At 35.6% G+C, this 25,630-nt stretch overlaps 1 protein-coding gene across 1 annotated transcript; it reads left to right on the top strand.

The window, feature by feature from the left end:
• The first annotated feature begins 4,257 nt into the window (after positions 1-4,257).
• LOC128984321 (uncharacterized) lies at positions 4,258-24,500 on the top strand. The gene is made up of 6 exons (XM_054403627.1): positions 4,258-4,456; positions 5,087-5,329; positions 8,136-8,242; positions 18,273-18,392; positions 21,289-21,375; positions 22,200-24,500. Exons 1-6 carry the CDS (start codon positions 4,258-4,260, stop codon positions 24,498-24,500), a joined length of 3,057 nt encoding a protein of 1,018 aa, XP_054259602.1.
• Positions 24,501-25,630: the final 1,130 nt, after the last annotated feature.

Raw genomic sequence — 25,630 nt, 5'->3', positions numbered from 1 at the left:
TGAGACTTTTCTTTTTCGCTGACGTCGTGGGCCTGTACTCGAGGTGTCAGATGATGGATCTGATGTTTGTAAGAGCGACCTTCCCAGTTCACTAGTAGGCGTGGCAGTCGCAGATGATCTTTCACTTGGACTGGTTATGCTGCTACCGTCCAGGATAGTGGTAAAGTCCTCGGGAACCTGTGTAAGAACAATGAGAATAATAAAAAACGCATTTCGTTGATAAAACATATTACTAACGGGCAGTAGCCGTGTTTCGCAAGGGTAAATAGAATACGTTATACCGTACTGTATAGGAGATAAAGCTGGTAAAAACTACCTGACATGCGTCACCTATGATATGTGTATGGCCCACAAAATAAAAAATCCAATATAAATTTAGGAATATATATATTTTTTTCTTTTCCAGTTTCCTGATAATGAAAGCGACTGGATGAATATTGCTTCAGATTTTAAGAAGTACTGGAACGTAGAAAACTGCGTGGGAGCTGTTGATGGCAAGCATATAGCCACACTTCAACCCCCTGGTAGTGGATCTTACTTCTATAACTACAAGAACTTTTTCAGCATAGTATTGCTCGCTGTGGTTAACGCGAACTACGAGTTTATATATGTGAATTGTGGAGTTAATGGACGAGTGTCTGACGGGGGAGTTCTCTTTGAAACAGATTTCGGACAAAAGTTGGAAAATGGCCAGTTGAATTTACCATCGCCAACGAGCTTTGCGGACCAGAGAGATGTATGTCTACCTTTTGTTTTTGTAGGAGATGAAGCTTTCCCCTTAAAAGAAAACCTAATGAAACCTTACCCTAACAATGGAATCACCCACGACGAAAAGATTTTTAACTACCGTATTTGCCGAGCAAGAAGAATAGTTGAAAATGCTTTTGGCATTCTTGCAAATAAGTTCCAAGTTTTGCAAACAGAAATTAAGACAAGATTGGAAACCACAGAAATAATTGTTCTTGCCTGCTGCGTACTGCACAATTATTTACGAAGGAAAAGTTCCACCTATTTGACGTCTAGTTCTGTTGACTGGGAAGACACGGCAACGGGACATCTCACTGAAGGTGAATGGAGGCAGAGTGTGCGCCAGTTAGTAGGCATGAAGCCATGCAATCGGTCAGGGGAAGAAATTTCTCTAGCTGAAAAAATTCGAGTGTACTACCGGGACTTCTATAATGGAGAGGGGAAAGTAGAGTTCCAAGAGCGCATGATAAATCGCCGCTAAGCTTATGAGTACCGGCAATCCCCAGCAATGTATACAGTAGGCCCTAATGTGTTTTGTAGACGATATTAAGCCGATTCTGTAACCATATTTGTATTTGTTTACTGTATTGTACAATAATTACCTTAACATGTTGCCCTCAGCTCTTTTAATTTTGACATTATCATCCACTTAACCATGTTAATTTTTAATTTAATTGTCTTTTATTATAATAAATTCAGCGATCTTGTGCCAGAAGAGTACTTCATCGACTTAGCGAAGTATAGACTCTATTATAAACTCACATTGAAAAAACTTTAACATGTTTCGAACTTTTATGTTGTAGGCCTAAGTAGGCTAATACAAAAGAAAATTTGTATTTTTGTTATTTTCATTTTGTTCAAATTGTTTCAATAGTTTTTATATTGTGAAATATTATAGTTTTGTTTTAAAAAAAAAATGCAATAACTACTTTATTCAGCATGGCCTCCAGGATTAACTTATGACAATATAAAATAGGCTTACTTACGTAGTTAATCCTTGCTAAACTAGAATTGATAAAGCAAGATACGAAAACAAATTTTATATTGTTATAATAAATACCTTAAAATACAAGCCTTTTGAAAGTGTTCCGTCATTTTGCGCTTTTTCATACATTTTACCTTTTCTGAACAAGTAGCCTACTTTTAACATGTTGTACAATAAAATGTACATTTTTACATGTACAATAAAATACATGTACGACGAGACAGGTAACATTTGAGTGATACGTTTAGAAATCATTTGCGTTTTTACGTTTTATTATTCCCTATTTGATTTTATCACTTGATAGTTTAATGTAGTTGTTGTCTAACAATTCCTACGTTTTTTAGATAAGCTATAAACCCGTTTAACAACGAATTATTCATGCAACATGCTTCTTCAATAACCCCTTAAGACTAAACAGTTGGTTAGCAATAAGCAAGTTTTATGAATTTGATTCAATTACTTGTAAAGGGTATTACTAAATAAGTATGCACAGTTCTAATCAGTACTTTACATAGAATGCGTGAAAAAAACGTTATAATCTGTAGATAAAATCACAACTTACATTGTCGTAGTCTGTGTTATCTTCTGGTTCATCGGGGAGGTTAAAGTTTTGCAGCGAAGAGGCCCCTTTCCTGGCTGTTTCTTGGTCTGTGGTAAACCTGAGCAAATCGAAATACCACAGCGTTGGTTCGTACACTTCGTCATGTCCCTTTCCCGTGCTTTTCGAGGAAGTATTTTTTTTTTCAATTCTCTTCGAAAAGATGCACGCATACTGTCAATTTTTGCTTTGACAAACTTCTCATCAGCATTTGGAAAGATTTCCTTACATTTTGTTATCAACAGGTCAAAACTTTCCTTTCTTAGATGTTTATTCGAATAGTTTCGACTTTTCACGTCCCACAAACACCGTTGTTCCCGATAAAGTTCTATAAATTCTGTCCAGAACGGTTTGTTATCGCTTGACGACATTTTACTTTTGTTTACCAACAACAAGAAACATGTGCGCACTAGTTTTCAACAACAACAATCAAAATCTGAGCAGTATTGCCAACCCAAATCTTAAAAACCCCCACTTATTAGCAGCACAAGATAAAAATACCCACCGTTACAGGTGATAGCAAAGTACTGGGGCCCATCTCATAATAAACTACAAGTTGCAAGTTACAACTTGTAACTTGTAATTTCCATTAGATTTGCATTGGGCGATCAGCTGATTTACTAATAATATTAGTTTGTACTTTATTATGAAATGGGCCACTGGAATTTTACTTTGTAACCATTACATGGTTGGTGCTAAAGTGATCGTTTTTATATATGTTATATATTGAATAAAGACTATTTGAATCTTGAATCGTTACTCAAGCATCAGAGTACCGATTCCGATTACTTCGTTATAGTAGCAAAATGTTCCTGGAATCGTTTAGAGAAGATGATTCCACGCCGTTTTGATTGCGTAAATTAGTCCAGCTTCGCAGCTTGACATTGACAAGAGAGATAACCCCATTCCAACATTTAATTCGACAAAGTACTTTTTAAGATAGCTCCATAGCACACTAAAAAAATTGTTTTTCGACTAAAAAATGACCACGTGTGTGCCTGCTTTTTTGCTGCAATTACAGCATTTAGTTTTTTTGCAACATACGAATTATTTTATAGACATAAATCCGGGCCGATATTGTTTTTGTCGATTTTGTAATTGGCCGATCTAAAAATCGACCGTGTGTGCCAGGCCTTAAGTTATCGGATTAAATTCATCCGCTATGGTTTGAAAATAATGTTGGTAAAAATTCCATCGCTGTGCAAAAACATATCTCATAGTTTTGCTTATTCTAGCCTTTCTTAGAATTATTTAATTGTGACAAATTACTACAGAATTGATTGTAGGCCTACACATTTGTGTAATAATATACAAATTTTATTTTATGAACCGTCTATCACAGAAAATATAGTACTATTACGGTTTAGTAGTACATTTTCTGTGCCACTATTTTGGAAAATCATTTAAATTTGTATTTATTGTGTTATTGACACAAATAAATATTTATTTGGCTTCTGTAAACATTTATTCTAAATGTATTACTGTAACTGGAATACATCAGAGTATCAACACCATGATGATTACAAGTGCAATCTGTCTATTGCGGCTACTTTGTAATGGCGGTAACGAAGTAATCGTTTGGAATCGGAACGGTTACTTGTCCACGAGTGTAACTGGAATCATAGTAGCGGCTACATCGATGGAATCATTTATCATATCTCTACCCTAGTTGGAGCGACGAACATGCTCTCGAACATATTGGTCGTCCCCACAGACGGGCGAGCATGTTCGCGAGCATGTTCGTGTTCAGGCTCGCCGGGTCCGACGAGCCGGGCGCCGAGCCCAACATGCTCGCCGTGACGGATCCCACACACGGGCGAGCATGTTCGTCGCCAACACCGTCACGAGCATGCTCGCCCGTGTATGGGGGGCTTTACTGTCGTAGTGAATATTTTATTATTATAGTGAAAATAGCTATTTGTGTACAATGGATCCAAGTCGACCTGGACCTTCCACGGCCCCTAACGTCGCTGTAAATTATGACACAGACGAAGACGACCCTGAAGCACGCGACCATTTTCAACGCGTTGTTGATGACGATTCTGATGACTCTGATGTCTCCTACCTTAGTGAGGACGATCCAGACATCGGTACCGAAGCCCCTCAGTGGTCAATATCTACTGCAGGTTTGGGACCAATTACTTTTGTAAAAGAAGAAATTTTGCTTGTACCAATTCCTGGAGATGGAAATCCATTAAATTTTTTTCGATTTCTTGTAGATTATGTTTTTCTTGAGGACATTGTAAAGAGAACCAATGAAAAAGCTCGCGACATATTTTTTACAAAGCCTGATCTAAATCCTCATTCTCGAATCAATGCGTGGAAGGACTTGACTGTGCCTGAGCTTTTGACATTTCTTGGCCTCTTATTGCATACAGGCACTATTCGGCTGAATAGGCTTGCAGATTACTGGAAAACGGACAAACTCTTCAGACTTTTTGCTTTCAGAAATGTTATGTCTAGAGATAGATTTCAAAATGTTTTGCGCTGTCTGTATTTTCAAAGCACTAACAGTCAAGAAAAATCTAGCATGGATAAACTTACATCGGTAGTAAATTACTTCAATGACAAAATGTTTCACATTTACTATCCTGAAAGAACATTGTCATTAGATGAGGCGATGGTGCTCTGGCGGGGGCGATTGTATTTCCGCCAATATATAAAGGGGAAACGTCACAAATATGGCGTGAAACTCTATTCTCTCTGTGAACATTCCGGTCTAATTTTAAAATTTCATGTTTATGTCGGATCTTCAGATCCTTTGGTAGGAGGCAAAAACCACACAGAAAAAGTGGTGATGTATCTCATGAAGGAAAAATTAGGAAACGGACATTCTTTGTTCATGGACAATTTTTATAATAGTTATTCTCTCTCGGCCAAACTCCTGTCTAAAATGACTTACTCAACTGGTACGTTGCGGTTGAATAGAAAACACGTACCCGAGGATGTAAAATCAACAGTTTTGAAGAAAGGGGAAACAATAGCGAGATATGGCGAGGGTATAATGATAGGGAAGTGGAAAGACAAGAGGGTGGTTACATATATAAGTTCTCAGTATGAAAATGAAATGGTAGATTTCTTGACGAAAAGGAGGACCATAAAGAAAAAGCCATTGCTGATTGTTCAATATAACTCTTATATGAGTGGAGTTGATCGGGCAGATCAGCTACTATCATATTATCCATGTGATCGTAAGACTCTCTTCTGGTACAAGAAGATTTTTATTCATGTTCTGCAGATGCTACTGCTGAATTCCCACAATCTCCACAATAAATATATGCGGAAGATGTCGTTCTACGATTTTCGATTGAAAGTCATTAGTGCACTATTGCCTCAACTTGTTGACGCTCCAGTTGAAAGTCCCGCTCAGAAAAGGCTTAGGGAAAATGTTCATGTCATTGCCAAAATTGAAAAAGAGGGCCCGGGAAGGAGGGGAAGAAAGAAATGCAGGGTGTGCCACAAGAACAAGACCCAACGTTTGACACACTATTATTGCAAGACCTGCCCAGACAAACCTGGACTATGCATGGGTAAATGCTTTGATGAGTTTCACAAGTAAGGAGAAGAAAATAAGAAGAAGAGGATAAGTTGTAAATACATTTTATAACCTTAGCTTTTGTGTTTAGAACTAAGAAAAACTTTACTGTTACATGTGTTATAGACTTTAGTGAATTCATGTGAGGGACAAATCACTCGTAGTTATATATTTTTTATTAGTCTTTTTCAATGGAGACTTTAGTAAATTTTTGTGGGACAATCAGATATGTATGTGGAAATAAGATGACAGCTCGTCGACCCGAAAAAACACGCGCGGCCGGCATCAATACAGCGCGCGCGGCCGGCAACACTACAGCGCACGCGGCAGGCATCACTACCTGGTGGCGATGGGTACCATATGGATACCTAACTTTGAAGCCATAATTTCAAGGTAAATGTTGTAATCAAATTTATAACTATTATTATGTATTTCTACCATAAAAATGTAAGTTTTTATTATATAAAAAAATTTCAGATTTTGGGTGAATATTTAAATTATACCGTAGCACTCAATGTGTTAAGAAACAAAAATTTAAACGGCCGCCATTTTGTTTTATGAATTTGAAAAATCGTCATAATTTTTTGGTAGCTTTGTCTAGTTGTCATAAATGTTTTTGCAAATTTTCGTATATTTAACTATTCTTTAGATAAAATAATAACTAAAAAAAATGGCGGCTGTGTGAGTAACTAAGGACTTCCGGGCAATTTAAATATGATATTTAGGTATGTTTCCTACCCAGGAGCAATGTCCTAAAATATTAGGAGAGTGTTCCGGAACACCCTGTATACAAGTCCATTAAAGCTATAACTCAAGTAATTTTGACCCGAATTTGATTAAGTTTGGCTTGAAGGTTTTGGGCGAGTTAAACTAGAAGTAGTTTGCAAAACAGTAAGATCAGGTTGTGGGAAGGGAGTGTTATGGGATTTTAAAATTTTGAAAATTGTTTTTATTTCAAATTTCCACCCTTAAAACATGATAGCGACCAATTTTTCAATGTAGCCGATGTTTATTGAGACAATTTAAAAATTTGTACATTTAAAATTCCTGTTTTATTCTTATGAAGAAAAAGAAAACGGTTGCAGTTAATCTTGTTTATGTTTGATATAATAATATATATAAATTTTGATATAATTTAGCAAATTTGTTTTATTCATCCTCTACTAATAACATTTGGTAAAATAAAGACTTTTTACTTCCCCCATTGCAGCACACATTAAAACTTTAATACTAACTAAAACGTTAAATCTAAAATGTTATTTACATGGGGAATAAATACGTCTTGTTCCAGACAAATTGAAATTCACTTAGCAGGTCAGCTGCAGCGGTCATATTTTACAAACTATACAATGATGGGATAATGTGTTGTATTTAAAATTAATTGTTATTAAAAGTCTTTGATTTCGATAATTTTTCTACAGATCAAGCTATTTATGTCAGTTGGAGGAGCAGACATTAAAACATTTTCAATTAGTGTCATGAGAAGAGCATTAACCGACAACCTGGGGCAGTTGTTCTCCTTCAATGGAAAAAAAGGTACAAAGAAGAGAAGAAGATGGCCTTCGCTACTACCGAACTATATAATCTCATTCAGAGTCAGTAGCTTAGGCTATGAAAACAAAAGTTAATGGAAATTTTGCCCTTAGAGATGTATTGGGTGTGAAGAGTATGTTAATCAAATTTGTATTTAGTCTTCTATTATAACAAATGTTAAATTCTCTCTACTTTAGCTAGACACTGTGTTGTTTTACTTGCTCTATTTGCCTCTAAGATACATTTAATAGCTCCAAACGCTAAAACAATAAAATGAAAATTCTTTACTAACAAATAAGGCAGTTATATCAATAATTAATTATGCTATCATGCTCCACACACCCCAACAAATTAAACAGCCTATCTAGCAATGGTTCTGCACTCCCTTTAATTGTACCATCCTCACTAGTAGAAGTTATTTCTTCTTTAATAAAATAAACCGAAGACAGACTCGATACTCCTTTCACAACATAAATCTATTTCAGCATTAAATCTATCATATTGTTGACCTATCAATTGTTAGCCCTCAGTTGATTAACCATGTGTTGGGTTGTCTCCCAACCCTAACCACACAGTAACACAGCTACCCCAAAGTAATAAATAATAAACAAACACTCACAATTCACTTTCAACCTCTAAACACTCTCAGCAAAGTCTTATATATGCAAATGTCTCGCGATGCCTACAACTGATCCGATTACCAAGTCAAACAAAACTTTAACTTTCTATAATTCCAGTTGCTACTAGAAGGGTTTCCAAGGATGGTTTTTGCGACGCTATTCTAAAAAAAAAAAAAACATTCAACAATGTGGCTGGACCAAGCCAAGACCCGATCAACACGAAGGTAACTATTTTTATAATAAGTGCAATAATATTCGAATCAGTTAAACACGCATGTCATTTTAATTGAACTAGTTTAACAGCTCAAAACAAAAACTTAGAAACTTATAAAAGTACCTTGGTAAAAGTTTTGTTTTTAAAATAAATATATACACATACAGCACATTTAAAGAAACAGCTTTTATCTGTTTCATCACGTTCTCTGCTAATTTAGAATCACAGGAATAGTGAGTGACTAGTTGGCCAAATTCAAGCTAACTTACTCTCCATGCATATTCGGGTTAAATCAACCACAACAATATGGTCTTGGTCTTTAATAAGGTATAAAGTCAATAAAAATAAATTAAAAATACTTGTCTTCAGAAAACATTAAGAGATTTAAATCTTAATTCTTATTTATTTTAGGGCAGAAAGGAAAAATCAGGTTGAAAACCCTGAAGTCAACACCAATGCTCACCACCAAGAGGAAAACCCTTGTGAATGATGTATTGATGCAACCTTTATTTATGTAACGTAGTTGTACGTTTTGATATACCCCCATAAAAATTATACAGGAAAATCTCAAATCATACGTATTACTTATTTAACAAAAGCTTTTGTACATTTGTACTAAACTGTGTGTTAGAATCAAAACTAATAATTTTATCGTAATCTTAACATCTATAATGAGAAGCAAAAGATTAACTCAGGGAAAAATTAAACAAACCATAGGCGTTTCATATCTAGGCTTCCATTCAATGCGGGTTTCAAGCATGCGGTTTTTTAGCATACAGTTTTCACAAAAGTTTGTTATCCTTAAGCTTTATGTAAGTATAATATACTATATACAATTAAAAGGCTCTAAGCACAAACTTAAAGTACATTTTTGTAAAAGTTTTATATAAAAAAATCAATAATTTTGGGTTTATACATATATGACAGATTTAAAGAAACATAGTTCACTTTTACATTCTCTGCCAATTGAGAAGCAAGGAATAGTGAGTATATGATTCATAAATTCAAGCTCACTCGCACTCTCCAAACTTATAATATAATCAGGTTAAATTAACCACAAAAATATGGCCTTAGTACTTAATAAGGTATAAAATCAATAGACAATAATTAATAAATATTTGTCTTTGGAAAACGTTAAGAGGATGTTATCTTTATTTAATATTATTCTTTATTTTAGGGCAGAAAGGAGAAATCTGCTGAAAAATAAGGAAGCCCCACTGAAGCTGTCCAACAAGAAGATGACATGTTTTAGGACTCAATTGACAAGTTTGTTTTCTACTCATATATAAGAAAAACCGCATATTTTCTGTTTCTGTATTGCATAGTGAATTGAATAAAGTACCTCAAAGTATTAAAGATCTTGCAGTCTTGAATCCTTATATTGTATACAATTATATTAATGTTACTAAACTGCGTAGTGAGGTTTAATAATTCATTAGTAATTTTTGTAAAAACTAAAAATGGTGTTGATATAGTAAATGTGTTTGATAACTGACCTGACTATTTATTCACTTAGGGTTTTCATTCACATATCATAAGTAGTTTACGGTCACATTAGAAAATGTCTTTCTCTGGCTCATAAAAACATTTTATAGACCGTGTTTTACTCAGTATTATTTCGTCACAAACTTAATATAGAATTAATTATTTACATCTATTTCGAAACTCAGTTTGGAAAAGTTGCCACAAAATTAACCATAACAACTTTGTTGCAAAATTGCCCCATGATAACTTTGTTGCATTGTTGTCTTGACAACTTTGAGCATTGTTGCCATGAAAACTTTGTTGCAAAACTTAAAATTTAACATGGCAACTTTTCAAAAATCTGCTGCAACCTTTTTTTTTGCTATCTGGGTAGCTCCTCATTGGGCGTCTATGGGATCTTTTGAGCGCTTCTAAGGCTCTGAACCTTGGATTAAATTAAAATAATTAATCAGTTGAAACCTTGATACAGCTTTGACAGTTTTCTGTTACACTGTTAGTATGGTAACTGGGTTTTGTTAGAGTACTTTGTGAGTCGTCGATTTGTTTATTTCGTTGGCGGTGAAGACCGACCATGGCCGGGACACTCTGGTGTTGTATCGGCCCATAACTAGACCGTACCGGTTTAGCTTAGCTCAATCCTATCTCTTGGACGTACCAGCTTAGAATTTTGCTCATCTTAATAATGTGTAATAGGCAAGCCTAACCAAATCAATAGGGAATACCCGAAATTTTTTTGGACTTGAACTAGAAATTTTATTCACAATCAGCCAACAAACAAACAACAACAACAAACAATCAGAGCCAATATGCCATGTATTTGTATTTAACCAACTATAGGGTTGACGGATGGTCAATCTCACTTCTGTAGTAAAGTACAGAATAGAATTAATTGGTCAGTGTGTGTTTTCGGGGATGTACACTGGGATTTACCAAATGAATCAAGTACAAACATTTAGTTTAGACTTGTTTAATGGTCTTGCCACTCTGTTCAGCCTGAAATTCTGGCTAAATTAAGCAAGATGGAAAAAGAAGCAAACCATAAGTCTGACATTATTTTTTTCTACAACATTCTTAAAAGTTATTTTTTGTTTGGCCACCAAAAAAAAGTTTTAGTAGCCGACTAACTTTCATACTATAAGGTTTATTTATTATTTAGGCTATTCATATTTTTTGTTGAATATGACAAATCATCAATAACATTTAAAAACTATACAAATGGTAAGGTTTATTTTAAGCGGAAAATTTTAAAATTTTACAAAACTTATTGTGTTAATGTCAGCACACAGACCAAGTTATTCATATTAATATCTACATTACGGTTTTAACTTCTGAAAAATTCGTGGACTCTGTTCAGCCTGAAATTCTGGCTAAATTAAGCAAGATGGAAAAAGAAGTAAACAATAAGTCTGACATTATTTTTTTTCTACAACATTCTTAAAAGTTATTTTTTGTTTTACCACAAAACAAAAGTTTTGGAAGCAGACTAACTTTCATACTATAAGGTTTAGTTATTATTTAGGCCATTCATACTTTTTGTTGAATATGACAAATCATCAATAACATTTAAAAACTATACAAATGGTAAGGTTTATTTTAAGCAGAAAATTTTAGAATTTTACAAAACTTGTTATTGTGTTAATGTCAGCACACAGACCAAGTTATTCATAATAATATCTACATTACAGTTCTAACTTCTGAAAAATTCGTGGTGCATCTTATTTCTTAAGCAAAGCAAGATGACAACTCATCTGTAATGTTTGTTCAAACGACAAGCCCTTATGTTTTTAATCTATGGTTGCTGAAGTTAATTAGTAAAAAAAATTTTAATAATAAGAGGAAAATGTAAATATAGTTGTAAATATGCAAATCTTGTCCAGTGCACTAAGTTTTGCCGTCAAGTGTACAATGCACTTGTAGCTTCAGTCACAGTTTCAACACAACACCACAAGTAGGCCTAAGTGAACACAAGGACCACCATGACATCAATCTTAGGCTAGTTTATTGGCTGAGGGCGATAGGCAAAGGCCGGAGAGCCGCAAAAATTGTCTACGGTATAATGGATTTTCCACCTCCACCGATAAAATTTTAAAGATACGCTAAGCTTCTTGGTACTGTAGTTGAAGATGTTTGTTTTGCATTAATGGATAGAGCAGTGGAAGAGGCTGTAGCAGCCAATGAAGGCAGTCAAGATTTAGCGGTCGCAATTGACGGCACATGGCAAAGACGAGGCCAAACCTCTTTGAAAGGCGTAATCACCGCTACAAGTTTTGACACAGGTGCAATCATTAAAGTTGCTGAGTTTTCTAAGTTTTTTAGATGCTCTAACAAATCTCGTTATTCCACCAATTGTACAGCTAACTATAAGAGGTCTAGCGGTAGTATGGAGGTTGACGGGGCGTTTCAAATATTTCGACGGTCTCTTGACAGGAATGTTAGATATACACAATACCTCGGTGATGGGGATTCTAAGGGATTCTATGCTGTTGAGGCCCTCCACATCTATGATGATGCAACGATAAGCAAGCTTGAGTGCATTGGGCATGTTCAGAAGCGTATGGGGACCCGATTGAGAACCCTGACACGCAATATTAAAAAGCAATATTAATTAATATGAAAGGAGAAAAGCTGTCTGACGGTAAATCGCTCGTAGGCAAAACCCTGTTGACAGATGACATTGTTGACAAAATGCAAACACATTATGGCCTTGCCATTAGGCGTAGCTAAAATAATGTTAAAAAATTAAAGAGGCCATATGGGTTTTATACTGGCATACGCAGTGTTCCAAACACGGACTCTGTCCGAAAGGGAAGCACTCATGGTACACGTACAAATCGCTTGTTGAGGGAACATCTTATTCCCATAAGAAAGCAGTGCCTCAGGCTGTAATGCAGGTCATAAAGCCAGTTAATGAGGATCTGTCAGCTGCAAAACTGTTGAAAAGACCGAAAACACAAATGAGAGTGTAAACAACGTAATTTGGGCCCAACTCCTAAAACAGTGTTTGTAGGTTTAAAGACTCTCCACATTGGTGTCAATGAAGCAATTGCTTCTTTTAATGACGGTTATATAGTCAAATTATCAAACAATTACAAGTGAAGGTTGGATTCCACATGGTGATGGTCCAGGCAATGAAAAGAGCCGACAAGGCTCTGAAAAAAAAAGTACAAGCGGCCACTAAGCAAGTACGCCAAGCCAGAACAAAGAAAAAGGAGCTTGAAGATTAGGAAGCCCCTGATGACCCAGGTTATGATGCTGGACTGTTTTAAGGTAGGATTATCTAGCATTATTAAATCTTTACCAGCCTCACTTATATCGCGATTTCCAGAAAGTTCCCATTTTTGGGGGGGTTTGCACACTTTTCTCAAGAACTAAACGAGATAAAGCCTTGAAACGTTTACCACATATCGATGGTTTAGTTCACACATAATGTAAGTATTTTTGTAATTTTTATTTTGGGGTTTTGGTATTTCCTGAATCCTTGGGTGATACTCTTTCGTTCTGCACAAACGTAGTATGTCAAAGAAATTCATTAAGCTCTCTAAAAACTTATTTTGAATGTTGTATGTCCGGTCTAGCCGTTTAGTTCACAAATGAAGTGTTTGTTATCTAATGCACACATGTTTTAAGTTAAGTGTGTTTACTGTGAAATTTCAATTTGCTTGAAAAGTACTAAACATAATTTATAGCAATCTAGGTTCATCAATTTGTATTTTATTTCACATGTTGTATGTCCAGTTATTTAATTTTGTCTATTTAGATCATAATAGCCTAATAAATGTATTATTTAAATTCAAATTAAATGTGTTCCAACATTAAATTAAATCTGTTGTCCTTTCAAAAGTTTAGCGGTTAAGGCTGTTACAAGTTCTTCTGTTCAGCACTCAGCTTATGATTTAGAGTAATTGATATTAATCTCTACTAGCTGTGTGCCCGTTCTACGCACGGGTATCTTATAGTAGTCAGTTGAAACCTTCTTATATTAAGATTAAGAACAGCAGTTAGTTTGCATATTTGCAGATATGCTGGCAAAACTATTATATATAAACCTTCGCAAATACAGTACAAGCCAAAATAAACGCTTCGCAATTAAATGTCACCCGGATCGTTATGGTCCATATGTCAAATGATTAAACTAAAAAATGTTTTATAGATCCATGAAGCGTAGCCCTAAAGTAGGCCTATAATTGAAAGTTACTTTCCACATCGGTTAACTTAAACGTATTTAAAGTACTACCACAACCTCACCATTTAACACTTTATTCCGGTTGACATTTTCAGTATCAAAGGTGCTCTTGTCCTTTCCGTGAAACACTGAGAAATAAGGACATTAATGCGTTACCAACAGACATACACACAACAATCCAAAAAAGGCCACGAACTATTGATACATAAACAATATAAAGGCGTAAACAATTCATGATGGTTTGCCCAACAAATGTTTTACTCAAAAAATAGGTTATCATATTCTTAGCATACCGGGTAAGCTAAGATTTGGAATCCAGACAGAAAATGCAAAACTTATACAGAGTTAAGACATCACTTAAATTGAATACGGACGGCTCTAATAAATAAGGTGCAACACCAACGATAACTAATTTGTAAACTACAGTGATGTGTTTTGGTACCTCCGTAAAAATGATTCTAGCAGCTACCAACGGTTCTAAGGAAAAGAACCAGTACCTACGTAAGAACCTACCTAAGAACTACAGTACATGAGTACATCCGACCAATTAAATACATTAATATCTAGTCCCGAGGTTATTGATCTCTTGCTTTTGGATTTTCTCGTAAAAAGTTATAGCGTAAACTTATCGGTGTCAGTTTGAAAAAAAAAACAACCTTACCCAAACAACTTTTTGTTATTTAATAGATTACGCATTCTCTAAACAATGATTAGTATATCTATTAACATTAGAAGGAAATGTGACGAAAATCACACAATGTTGGGGTTTTGGTCATTTGTAATTATATTTCTTAAGTAGGTAGGCCATGTATTCTATGGAAAAGTACCGGTATCAAGGATCGTCGTCAAAAAGGTTGTTATGAATAAATATGTAGGCTTACGTACCCAAGATATGAGCTATGGGCCTATTGGCTGTATGGTCCAGCGATTGCATCACACGGTGAGTAGAAACAGAAAGTGACACATTGGAAAAGCGAGTTCAGCACTTCCTCTGTTAAACCTCTGTTACAATCACCCACTGCAGTTGTGATTTTTTACTTTACACTTTACAAAACCGCCATTGAAGCGCCGTCAATGAGTGGAAACCTTTTTTGTAAGCTATTGGCGACGATCATTTCAGTGTCCAGCCCTATACAACACTGATTCAAGGTCTTCTTTCTGGTTGTCAAAACTCAAGAAACATTTTATACTCAGAGAATTTTTAGTTCCGATTTGGACGATGTCTAGTTATTTAATTTCATTTACGGTTACACTATTAGACTATATTATTGCACTTGCGATTAATTAAATCCGTTATGTAAGAAAAACTTTTTTATTCTCACTTGGTTGGGATTTGCTTTCAAAACGTGATTCGAAATGGTTGCGGTATTTGTAAACCACATTTGTAAACATATCATTGACAGCTAGAAAAAATAATCTTGATCCGAACAGCTGTTCGTTATTTCATATACGATTATGTGATAAAAATTGAACGAAAATTTAACAAAAATCGCACAAAACTGCATTTTTGAACGTCCGTAATTTTATTTACAAAGTAGTGAGGCTATATTTAAATCACTAAAGACACTCTCGCCAATCCAGTGAATACATTAAAATGACTTGGATCTTGATAGGTACTCTGGTTTTCACGGAGAAGATTGCGTAAAATGCCATCTTGAGTGTTACAGACAAAGGGAAAGACAGACAGACAGACAGACAGACAGAAATAGAGATAAGACTCGTTTCTGCTTCTTTAATGTATAAAACGTAAAAATAATCTAAAAGTATATAATTCTGAGCATAGTACAGACAAAACTCTAATTTTATTTATATAGATTGTAAAAATACTAGTTTAGTGCCTGGATGGGGCAAGATTGCAGGAACGCGAAATCAGCACCAAATTTAACTCCGGTTGCTAGGAGCATGTTAAGCACCATATAGATAGTTTCCCTATACTACTATGGAGTCACATTGTCGCAATGAATCAAAAAGGTGATATCTGTCAAGTGATTTAATATTAACTAAAATGTAAAAGCTCTATAAAGAAAAATATTGCCTTGAACAAAACATTTTAAAACCTGTTTCAATTGGAGTGTATAGAAGTATATTCAATAAATATGAAAACTGTAGTTAAATTGTCATTTTTCAAGTAAAAAAGATCAGTATTCAAAATCTATTAAGTTTTACAACCCTAGGGAAAAGCAGATATTGAAAATGAATGGAAACAACAAACTCATGAAAAACAAGACGTGATGGCAATGAAAGAGGAAGCCAAAAAAGATGCTGAAACAGAAATCGCAAAAGGGGCTATTACGTTTGACCTAGAGGCAATTCTAAACATCACCTCAGGCGGAGATTCTCAAATTTATTATAATTTGCAATTTATGACACAAACAGAAATATTCATTGTATCTTATTTGGCGTTCAAATGGCAGCAAAAGTTCAGCTGAAGCACATAATTTTTTTATATGAGATTACACATTATTACATATATTAGGTTGATGAGTAATCATTTTTTGATGCACTTCTTTGTATAGGTACCTATAAAAGTGCTATACATGAATTGGATAATAGTAACAAAAAACGATGGTACAAAATTACGGGTCATTCCATGCCAAATCAACCAATGGTCTGGACCTTGACCTCTTAGATTTCCTTGATTTTTTGTATGCAGGTTCTACTAACCAAGACTAATAAAAATATGAATTTTTAGATTTTTATGGCTTTTTGTTTTTGAGTTACAAAGCTTTAAAAATCCAAAAATCGACGTTTTTGAGCAGCGTTTTGAAATCGTTAAAATTGTATAACTCAAAAACTATTCCACTTAGAGAGTTCAAATAGTTCAAACCTCGAAGAACATTAAATGATAATATTGTCAGCCAAGTGAAAGACTTTTACAATTCGGATGATGTTAGTAGAATGATGCCTGGAAAAAAAGACTGTGTCTCCATGAAAGATGATTAAGGAAACTCTAACCATGTTCAAAAACGATTGGTTTTAGCTAATTTAAAAGAAATATTTCAGTTGTTTAAAGAAAAGTTCCCTACAAGTCAAATTAGTTTTTCAAAATGTTGTGAGCTTCGGCCCAAAAACTGTATATTAGCTGGTAAAAGTGGAACACACACTGTTTGTGTATGTACATTGCATCAAAACACGAAGTTAATGATGAATGGAACAAAAATGAATATGCTTGTCTTTGATGATGACTCCTCTTTGAAGTCTTATGTTGCCTGGCTAACACCTGTATGTGCAACCCACCTTTTCAGCACTGTTATATGAATAACTGTAAAGACTGCCCAGGTGCTACACCACTTAAAGACAAGCTGACTGCTAAATTTAATGAGGAGATGATTGACCAAGTGACATACAAGAGGTGGGTTACTGTTGATAGATGCTTGATGGAAACTGTAAAACACACAGATGATTTTTTGGAAACTTTGTTAAAACTTAAAACTCATCCATTTTTAGCAAATCAGCAAAAAGAATACTACAATGAAATTAAGGAGACCCTAACTGAAGGCCATGTTGTAGCTAACTGTGATTTTGCTGAAAATTATTCTTTTGTAGTACAGGATGAAATTCAATCGTTTCACTGGACCACCAACCAAGCGACAATTCACCCATTTATTATTTATTACAAATGGGACGGAAAGTTAAAAAATCTTCAGTATGTCTTTATTTCAGATTGTTTGGAACATAACACTGCTGCATTTTATGTTTTCGAAAATAAACTAGTTGAAATCTTGAAACAAACATTACCTTTTGATTTGAAAAAGATCACTTACTTTTCCGATGGTAGTGCTGCACAATATAAAAACAGAATTTTTTTTGCAATTTGTGTTTGCACAAACAAGATTTTGGAATCGATGCCGAGTAGCAGTTCTTTGCCACATCTCATGGTAAGAGTGCCTGCGATGGTCTTGGTGGAACTGTTAAGCTCTTAGCAGCTAGAGCCAGCCTGATATATACAGAATCAACTTTTTACACCCCAAAGGACAGCACGTAGCCCTTGTACCAAGGGATGTGTTGGAGATGCCCTACTTCAAAAAGTCGATCCAACGACAGAAACAGGACGAACATATGCCTTAAGTGCTGAAGAAATGAAACTGTCCTCTCTCGCTTTGGAGAAATATATAAGAAGATTGAAATGAATATTTAGGCAGTTACTTCTACTGTTCAATGACTAAACTAATAAAAACAGAAATAAACTAATAAAACATACCAAAGTAGGGGTACCGTGGATCTAGGCCAAGTAGGCTACCCCCAGATCGAGGCCAAAACCACCCCTAGTGTTGTAGTTTAATCTTCAGAGGTAGTGAATACATATATGTTGAATGTTAGGGGTTGTTAGGGGTAGTTTTGTGGTATTTTTAATTGTTCTGGTTGGGGTTAGTGTGAGGTTCATGGGTTTGATCCTAACCCTGTAGGGGATGAGCTAGAGGTTTGCGGGTTTGATTCTAACCTGGTAGGGGATAAGTTAAAGGGTCATGGGTTTGATTCTAACCCAGTAGGGGTTAGTGTGAGGTTCATGGGTTTGATCTTTACCTAGTAGGGGATAGCCTGAGCTAGAGGTTTATGGTTTTGATTTTTTGTAAAAAAAAAACATTTTATTTTATTTTATTCTATATATATATGCTGTAGTGTATAATAAATGTTAAACAAATGATAATTCATGTATCCAATGTTAAAAACAGCTGAAAGAAGGGTTAAGTAGAACTTTACTGTTGAGTATAAAAAACGGCCTTTGTAAAGGCCACCAAATGTTGAATGTTAAATTTATATTTTATAGATGCCATGTGTTTTTGGGATGATGGGTAATCTGAATAATGCTTCTTTTTGTGGTTGGTTGTGTGTGGAGCTGTGTATGAGTTAGAGGTTCATGGGTTCAATCCTTTCTAATCACTAAACATTTTATTATTGGTTGGGGTGATATGTTGATTTTTGGTATGGTGTTGTATTGTAGTGGGAGTAGTGTAAGCTCTTGATCTTAGAGGTTTGTGGGTTTAATCCTTATCAATCACCAAATGTTTTATTTTTGGTTGGGGTGATATGTTGAGTTTTGGTATGGTATTGTATTGTAGTGGGAGTAGTGTGAGTCCTTGATCTCAGAGGTTTGTGGGTTCAATCCCGACCAATCACCAAATGTTTTACTTCTGGTTAGGGTGATATTTTGAGCTTTAGTATTGAAGTAGGAGTAGTTAACTTGTCTAGAATGTGGATCTATAATCCTATGGGATTGAGGGTATGATCTTTACCAACCACTGTCTGTATCATATACGGTTGGAGTGATTTTAGTGTTGTATTGTAGTTAACTGTCTGTGTATGCCTTTAGAGGTTTATGGGTTTGATCTTAACCAATCTATAAATGTTTTATTTTTAATTGGGGTGATATGTTGATTTTTGGTATGGTGTTGTATTGTAGTGGGAGTAGTGTGAGTCCTTGATCTTGGAGGTTTGAGGGTTTGATTCTTATAAATCACTAAATGTGTTATTTTTGGTTGGTATGATATGTTGATTTTTGATATGGTATTGTATTGTAGTGGGAGTAGTGTGAGTCCTCGATCTGGTTTGTGGGTTTGATCCTTATCAATCACTAAATGTTTAATTTTTGGTTGGGGTGTTTTTTTTGTTTTTATGGTATTGTATTATAGTTAACTGTTTGTATATGAATCTATGATTCCAAAGGTTTATGGGTTTGATCCTAACCAATCAGTAAATGTTTTATTTCTGATTGGGGTGTTATGTTGATTTTTGGTATGGTGTTGTATTGTAGTGGGAGTAGTGTGAGTCCTTGATCTCAGAGGTTTGAGGGTTTGATTCTTATTAGCTACTGCTTGTATTATATTTGATTGGGGTAATTTTTAATGTTGTATTGTAGTTAACTGTTTGTGTATGCCTCCAGAGGTTGTTGGTTTAATTCATATCATTCATCAATTGTTTTATTTTCTCTTACTATGGGTTTAGTATGGTATAGGGAATTAACTGTTTGAACCTAGGGTTATGGGTTCAACTCTTATCAACCACTGATTATTTCATTTTTGGTTATTATGATTTTGTATGGTGTTGTGTTCTAGTTAACTGTTTGTGTATGAGTCTAGGGTTGTGGGTTTGAATCTTATCAGTGAGAGTAATATTTTTTATGGTTGTGTAATATGTTTCTGCCAAATTAATTAGCTGTGATTTTCCCTTCTAAGATTGTATCTTTAACATAACCTTACTTGTATATGTATTCTGTATGCTTTTTTGCCAATGGTTCCTGCTAATGAATTAACCTTACTTGTGTTTGTAGGAGCTATTATTGGCTTTTCTGCCAACTTTTCCCTCCAAATAATATAACCTAACTTTATGTATTGCATATGTATCTGTAACATAACCTTATTTGTGTATGTAGGAACTGTCATCTGGTTTTCTGTTATTTGCTTTTCTGTTAACTGTTTCTGCCAAGTAACATAGCCTCACTTTATGTACTGAATATGTAGGTTTATTAAATAAATATTTTAGATATTCTGCTGAAAAAATAAGGAAAACAACTGTGAAAGCTAAAATGGTTTATTTATAATATCTATATCCTGTGGGGTGGTATTGCATCATCTGAAACAAAAATTATAATTAGTACACCACATCTGGTGTAGTAAATAGGTTATAACTTGAAAAAATTCCTGCATGCTGATTGGCTATAATAAGCTCTCTTCTGATTGGCCATAAGTAGGTGATCTGTGTAGTCATTGGTTACCCCCACCCCTCCCCTATTGTATATATATTGCTCTGTGTCACTATTGCATCACTTTGTTCTTAGTGATTGGCGAAGATGGATGTAAGTAATGTAGCTGCTCAAGTAGTTGATCCTGTAAACGTTGTAGAAGATTCTGTTGAAGTAGCTGTCCCTGTAAATATCTTAGATAAACATGAGAATTATGTAAAGAAATTTAGAATTCATGGAATTAATACTGTTTTTAAGTTTTCTAATCCTCCTGCTGAAACTAGTGAGATTGATTGGCTAAGACAAGGGTTTGGTCAAATTGTAAATGAGATGAAAGAAGTTTGTGAGGAGGGTGATCAATTGGGCTTTACTTTGCGATCTCTTAACCTAAAAAGTAAAGAGGGGTTTGTTGCTTTTCGCCCTGCAAATGAAGTTAATGAGGATGTTTTGTGGCAAATCTTTGGGGGAATTTTACAATCAAATTCTGAATCAATCAAGTCCACAGATACATTTCAAGTTGAATGTACCCGAGTTAATCTTCCTGTAGGTTTGGTTGGCCGTAAAAGATCAGGCTTGTATAACACCTTTGATGACGAATGTAAAGCTAGGACGGGGATTGTTGTAATTAATAATAAAGATAATTTGTGTCTTCCCCGTGCTATTGTAGTGGCTATAGCCAATGTAACTAAAGATCCTGAATATAGTGCAGTTAGAAAAGATAGAGCAAAAAGACAGACTGTTAGGGCTCAAGAACTTGTATGTAGAGCTAGAGTTGAGATGCCTGAGGGTGGTGCAGGTATTTATGAACTTGAAAAATTCCAGGACTTGCTTAAAGACTATAAAATCACTGTGTACAACTACAATGCTAAAGGTAGGGATGTGTACTTTGAGGGAAATGTAGAGAACCCCAAGTTTAAAATTAACTTGTTGTTTCATAACCGACACTATAATGTAATTACTAGCCTGACAGCTGCTTTTGCTTGTGTGTACTTTTGTGAAGCTTGTCATATTCCATATGATCACAAAGGTGAGCACCGTTGCTCAAACATTTGCTCACAATGTCAGACTATCTCACCCCCTTGTGTAGAGGAGTATGGGGGAATAACTTGTCTAAAATGTAACATGACTTACAAAAACCAAAGCTGTTTTATTGCACATCTAGCTGATAGATGTAAAAATGTAAAGAAATGTCTAGATTGTGGGAAACTAGTTTGGCTTAGAGAGAGGTCCAAGCCTCACAAGTGTGGGGAGGTATTTTGTAATCCCTGTAGAGCATTTAAAGATTCAAACCATAAATGTTATATGAAACCCAACAAGGGTAAACCTAAATCTAAAGATTATGTTTTTATTTTCTTTGACTTGGAAACCCGCCAGGATGAGTTCCTGCCCTCTGACCCTGAAAGTAAAGTACATAAAGTTAACCTGTGTGTCTCTCAGCAATTTTGTTACCAGTGTATTGAGGGAAAATTCTGTATAGCGTGTAAAAACCGTACACGAGTGTTTGATTCCAGCCCTATTAACCAATTTATGAACTATGTAATGTATGTGAGAAAGCAGTTTAAACATGTCTGTGTAATTGCACATAATGGGCAGGGTTTTGATTTTCAATTCTTGCTAAAGTACCTGTTGGAAGAAACAAAATTCACACCAGAACTTGTAATGAGGGGAACCAAAATTATCTTGATGAAAATTGACAATGTGAGGTTTGTGGACTCACTAAGCTACTTCCCCATGGCTCTGTCTGCTCTGCCTAAAGCCTTTGATCTACCTCCAGAGAAAAAGAAAGGCTTCTTTCCCCATCTCTTCAACACATTGGCAAACCAAAACTATGTGGGTCCTATGCCAGCTAAAGAGTACTATTGTCCTGAATCTATGTTTGAGAAATCCCATATTGACTTTGATAAATGGTACAGTGAGCAGGTTGCAAACAAGTATGAATTTAATTTTAAAAAGGAGTTGCAGGAATACTGTATGTCAGATGTTGATATCTTGGCTCAAGCCTGTCTAAAGTTCCGCTCAATCTTTCTAAAAGAGTGTAATGTTGACCCGTTTCTTGAGACTGTTACCATTGCAAGTGCCTGCAATCTAGCCTTCAGACGAAACTTCTTAAAACCCAACACTATTGGCATCATCCCTAAGAACGGCTATCGATTAGTAGATAATCAATCAGCAATTGCACTCCAATGGCTTTCTTGGGTCGAGGAAACCAACGGGATTAGAATTGATCATGCCGGACGAGGCAAAGAAGTCAAAGTTAATGGGATGAAGGTAGATGGGTTTGATGGTAGAAACATCTATGAGTTCCACGGGTGTTACTGGCATGGATGCCCTAAATGTTTTAATTATAACCGACACACCCCGTTGAAGGAGGATCCCTCTGATTTATTTCATCTCCGTTATGAGAGAACCATGGCTAAAAATGCCAAGTTTACAGAACATGTGTTGGTAGAGATGTGGGAATGTGAATTCCGTAAGCTTAAAAAGGATCAAAAACTTAATCATCTAGACAGTCTGCCTATCTTGAACAATCTCCCACTAGACCCACGACAGTCTTTTTTTGGAGGTAGGACAGGCAATGTGAAATCCTATCATAAATGTGTTGAGGGGGAAACTATTCAATATGTTGATGTTTGCTCTCTCTATCCGTATGTTTGTAAGTATGGGAAGTATCCTGTAGGCCACCCAACTATTTATGTAGGGGATAGGGAGTGTCGTGAGAGAGGTATGGAAGTAGAGGGTTTGTTAAAATGTAAAGTTTTGCCACCTCATGATCTATATCACCCTGTACTCCCTATAAAAATGATCGATAAATTGATGTTTGTGTTGTGTAGGACTTGTGGGGAGATGATGAATCAGGGAGAGTGTAACCATGATACCGATAATAGGGCACTAGTAGGGACTTGGACTATGGATGAGATTAGGAAAGCTGTAGAGAAAGGGTATATTGTATTGGACATGTATGAGTTATGGGAGTACCAGGTAGCGACTTATGAAAATGGGGGTTTGTTCACCGACTTTATTAATAAATTTCTTAAGATGAAACAGGAAGCTTCGGGCTATCCAGAGTGGTGTAAGACTGAGGAAGACAAAAACAAGTATATTGCAGACTATTTGGGACATGAGGGAATTAAGCTGGAAAAAGAAAAGATTGTTAAGAATGGGGGGTTAAGATCATTGGCAAAATTGATGTTAAACAGTTTCTGGGGAAAATTTGGACAGAGGGAGAATCAGACTAAAGCTACAATTGTTAGGGACTCCAAAACACTTTTCCAAATGCTCTCATCCTCTGAAATTAAAGTTAATAGGCTCCAAACCGTCAATGAGGAGGTTGTAGTTGTTTCTTGGGAGTATTTAGAAGAGGTAGGAGAGCCTCTAAGCAACGTAAACGTTTGTATCGCGGCCTACACCACTGCACAGGCTAGACTCAAGCTCTATGAATATCTTGATGCCCTAGGAGCTCAAGTATTGTATTATGATACAGACAGTGTTTTATTCTATCACCGTCAGGGCCTGTATAGAGTCCCTACAGGAGATTACCTCGGTGAAATGACAGATGAATTAGTAGATTATGGACCCGGTTCTTATATCACTGAACTTGTCTCTGGGGGGCCTAAAACCTATGCATACCTTGTCTGGTCAACCAATCAACAGAAATTGATCCCAGTCTGTAAAATCAAGGGCCTCACCTTCAACTTTAAAACATCAAAGGTTGTAAACTTTGAAAAACTGAGAGAAATGATCCTAAGTGAAGTAAAACAGTCAATTGAAATTGAAGAAAACAGAATCAGAAGAACTAGAGATAGAGATATTGTTACCATCACTGAGAGCAAAGTGTTTAAAATCACGGGGCCTAAGAGAAGGTATGAAGGTCAGTATGACACTCTACCTTTTGGCTACAGAAAAGTCCAAAGAGACTTGTAAATAACTTTGTAACTTTTCATTGTAAATAACCTTGTAAATTTCTTTGTATATAACTCTCCTAATAAAAAAAAACAAGTCTATAGATAAATACTTATGTATTATTGTAAGACCAAAGTGTAAATGTCTGTGTACTGTCACCAAGGCTGGGCTTAGCTGTTGTAAGACCTAGAGCAGACGCATAGGTTGGCCTAATAAGCCATAGAACACTGGTTTCCTACGATAGGCACAGACCAAAAACCTAGTGAATTGAGGAGCTCAGATTGGAAAGAACCTGTGCTACTCCTTGGAACGGTTTGGTGTATGTGTACTGTCACCTGCTTAAAGGCTGGGCTAAGCCGATGTAAGTCCTGGAGTGGATGATGGGTTGGCCTAAAAACCATAAAACGCTGGTTTCCTATGATAGGCACAGACTATGAATGTTAACCTTGAACTAACTTTGGCTGGATTACATAACTAAATCTATAGACTTGACAAAAAAAAAAGCTTTGTTCAAGTAAGGGAGAGGGTGTTTATAGCGACTACCAGGTAATCTGGACTGGCTATAAACGCTTAACCTGGCCTCACTTAATGAGGGGATAGTCTCAAACCCTATCCAATACAAAGCTACATCATATGTAACAGGTGTTAAGACACATAATTTCCATTATGGAAGGCATAGCGGAAGAACTATACCAAATGTTAATGTAACTCTTAGAGGATCAAACGACCTGTATAAAGATGATATAGAAGAGATGAAACCTAGTGGAAAGCTTGTAAACTACAACAAAAAGTATAATGGACAACTGAAATCGTTATTACAGATGGTTAAACCCAACAACTTTGCATCTTGATAGGGTGGTTCATTCAAAAACGTATGAGGAGAGAAGGTTAAACTCCTACTTAAATAAATCCCCATAAGAGCCTCTAGTTATGGAGGATGATTATAGCACTAATCTGTAAATAATACAAGTTTACCATATTGGTTTTACACTTGAGGTGTTAAAGACTCAAAAACAAGAAACTAGTGTCGTATTGAGTGAGAAATCAAATTATAGCCCATATTTAATACTTAATAAACATTCCAAGGTGCAAAGGTAACGTTATCACTGCTACCCGCAGTGTTATCCTGTGATAGTAAATAGTACATTTAT

This window comes from Macrosteles quadrilineatus, unplaced genomic scaffold (genome assembly GCF_028750875.1).
Source record: "Macrosteles quadrilineatus isolate MER2022 unplaced genomic scaffold, UCM_ALF_1.0 Scaffold_2__2_contigs__length_208266976, whole genome shotgun sequence".
NCBI classification, from domain to species: domain Eukaryota; kingdom Metazoa; phylum Arthropoda; class Insecta; order Hemiptera; family Cicadellidae; genus Macrosteles; species Macrosteles quadrilineatus.
This window is presented reverse-complemented; position numbering and strand designations above follow the sequence as displayed.

Bases quoted from the DNA above. Each gene is read 5' to 3' on its own strand.
- LOC128984321 (XM_054403627.1), top strand. From the start codon at position 4,258: ATGGATCCAAGTCGACCTGGACCTTCCACGGCCCCTAACGTCGCTGTA. The intron at 4,457-5,086 runs GTTTGGGACCAA...TCGGATCTTCAG, and splicing joins GTGGTCAATATCTACTGCAG to ATCCTTTGGTAGGAGGCAAA. The intron at 18,393-21,288 runs GTTAGTGTGAGG...AATATAGTGCAG, and splicing joins TTGATTCTAACCCAGTAGGG to TTAGAAAAGATAGAGCAAAA.